The sequence below is a fragment of the Octopus sinensis genome, linkage group LG26, assembly GCF_006345805.1.
Source record: "Octopus sinensis linkage group LG26, ASM634580v1, whole genome shotgun sequence".
In the NCBI taxonomy this organism is placed as follows: Eukaryota; Metazoa; Mollusca; class Cephalopoda; order Octopoda; family Octopodidae; genus Octopus; species Octopus sinensis.
In genome coordinates, this window is record NC_043022.1 from 19222821 (window position 1) to 19225720 (window position 2900).

General features: G+C 40.2%; 1 protein-coding gene across 1 annotated transcript in view; it reads left to right on the top strand.

Annotated features, from left to right (window-relative positions):
• Window positions 1-1051: 1051 nt before the first annotated feature.
• The window catches only part of LOC115224870 (tensin-4-like), a 24079-nt gene continuing 22230 nt past the window's right edge, over window positions 1052-2900 (top strand). The window contains exon 1 of the mRNA XM_029795823.2: window positions 1052-1390. Coding sequence (XP_029651683.1) covers window positions 1305-1390 — 86 coding nt within the window. The 5' untranslated portion in view covers window positions 1052-1304. The remainder of the gene's footprint in view (window positions 1391-2900) is intronic.

Below are 2900 nucleotides of genomic sequence, written 5' to 3' on the forward strand. Positions count from 1 at the left end.
GTGACCATTCTAGATTGCAGTCCAATCCAGTCCAATCCAGACAGTTATTATTCATTCAGTACTTCACCCACTTCTCAGCTTCATTGATAACTCTCTCTTTCTCTCTCTCTCTCTCTCTCTCTATCTATCTATCTATCTATATATATATCTATATATATATATATATGTAGCTGTCTGTTTATCTAGCTAGTTAGTTTCTTATCCCGATCTATCTATCTATCTGTCTGTCTGTCTGTCTATCTATCTGTCTGTTTATCTATCTATTTATCTATCTATCTATCTGTCTGTCTGTCTGTCTGTCTGTCTGTCTGTCTGTCTGTCTGTCTGTCTGTCTATCTATCTATCTATCTATCTATCTATCTACCTACCTACCTACCTACCTATCATCTATCTATCTATCTATCTATCTATCTACCACTCTGTCTATCTATCTTCCTCCCACATACAAACCCACAAACACACTCTCACATACACGTGCACACATACACACAGTTGCCCTAACAGCATCTCTCACGAAACTCAGAGTAGCTACAGAGAGCATAAGTAAGCGCATGACCACGTCGTCCAATAATCGCACAGGTCTGAGCATTGGCAACATCTCCTGCATCCTCCACTTGCTTGTAACTTAAACTGACCACACGGACAAACACACACACACACACACACACACACAAACACATATACACACACACACACACACACACAAGCACACACACACATACACACACACAAACCCCCGCACACAAACAACACACCACAAAACACACACACACTCACAAAAACACACACACACACAAACACACACACACACAAACACACACACAAACACACACACACACAAACACACACAAACCACACACACTACACACACACACAAACACACACACACACACACAAACACACACACACACACACAAACACACACAAACACACACAAACACACACACACACACACAAACACACACAAACACACACAAACACACACAAACACACACACACACACACACACACAAACACACAGACACAAACACACACACAAACACACACATACACACACACACACACACACAAACACACACGTGCACAAATATATACTCAACCACAGACTACACCAGACTACACCAGACCAGAACCTGACTAGGGGTAAATCCTTCCCCGTCTTTATTCTGCTGTGACATTTCCTTTTACCCCTTGTTCTGTGCGCCGTGCTGCATACTTGAGGGCACCCTAACCGTTTGCTACCAGCAAAAAAGGGGACAATACCTTAAAAAAAAAAGGGACATTCGGGGCATTATATTATCGAAATGTGCAATTGTTCACAATGTCTGGCTTTGAGATATCGGGCCGAGGAAATTATAGCTGTCATCACCTGCCATCATGTGACTCCAAGGTAGGTCATCTGGTCACTCATGTTTCGCACTCGACTCACCGTCTTCACTCACCCATCCTTCACTTATACTTGGTTTGTTTCTTAATCACCACATATCCTTGCCTATAGTAGCAGTTTGACTGTTCAAGGAGATGCTACATGTTAGTTCTCTGTATGTAGGTCCAGCTACCTTAAACTCATCTACTCATCTATCACTCCGTCCTTCTGTCTGTCATGCATCTATCTATCTATCCATCCATCAATCCAGCAATTAACACATTCATCCATACATGCATCTATCTATCCATATATTTATCTGTCCTTCTTACTATCTTATCTATCTACCTATAGGGAGAGTTTACGAAAAAAAAACAAAAGACAAAGACAGGTGGTGTACAAAACAAACAGATGTATTACTCTTTTTCTTTTTTTGTAATTGTTTCAGTCATTTGACTGTGGCCATGCTGGAGCACCGCCTCTAATCGAGCAACTCGACCCCGGGACTTATTCTTTTCTAAGCCCAGTACTTATTCTATCGGTCTCTTTTGCCGAACCGCTAAGTAACGGGGACATAAACACACGCATATATATATACATATATATACATATATACGACGGGCTTCTTTTCAGTTTCCGTCTACCAAATCCACTCACAAGGCTTTGGTCGGCCCGAGGCTATAGTAGAAGACACTTGCCCAAGGTGCTATGCAGTAGGACTGAACCCGGAACCATATCGTTGGTAAACAAGCTACTTACCACACAGCCACTCCTGCGCCTATTAGTATAACGCTCAGGAATAGAAAACGTATTTTACATTTCGAGCCTACACTCTTCTACATAAAGGGACGCAGAAAAAACAAGGAGAGATAAAAATGTGTGTAGTGGCTAACGATCTATCATGGTGACTAGTGCCGGACAGAAGGGTCCTATCTGTTTGTCTATCTATCTATATATTCATCCATCCATTAATGCATTCATCTATACATCTACTTATCCATATACAGGTACAGGAGTGGCTGTGTGGCAAGAAGCTTGCTACCCAACCACATGGTTCCATGTTCAGACCCTCTGCATAGCACCTTGGGCAAAATATTTTCTTACTATGTGGATTTGATAGATGGAAACTGAAAAGAGCCCATTGTGTGTGTGTGTGTGTGTATGTATATATATATTATATATGTATATCTATATATTTGTTCCCCCTCCATCACCACTTGACAACCAGCGTGGGTGTGCTTACATCCCTGTAACTTAGTGGTTCGGCAAAAGAGACGGATAGAATAATTACTAGGCTCAAAAAAATAGGTCCTGTAGTTGATTCATTCAACTAAAAATTCAAGGCAGTGCCTCAGCATGGTAGCAGTCTATTGACCGGAACCAGTAAAAGACAAAAGATATATATATATATATATGAATAAGAATAATATGAGGTAATATTATTCCAAACTTACAGGGAAAAATTCAATTTAGAAATACTAAATCAAATTTCACAAAATATAATATATATATATATATATAAATTAGAAAAAAA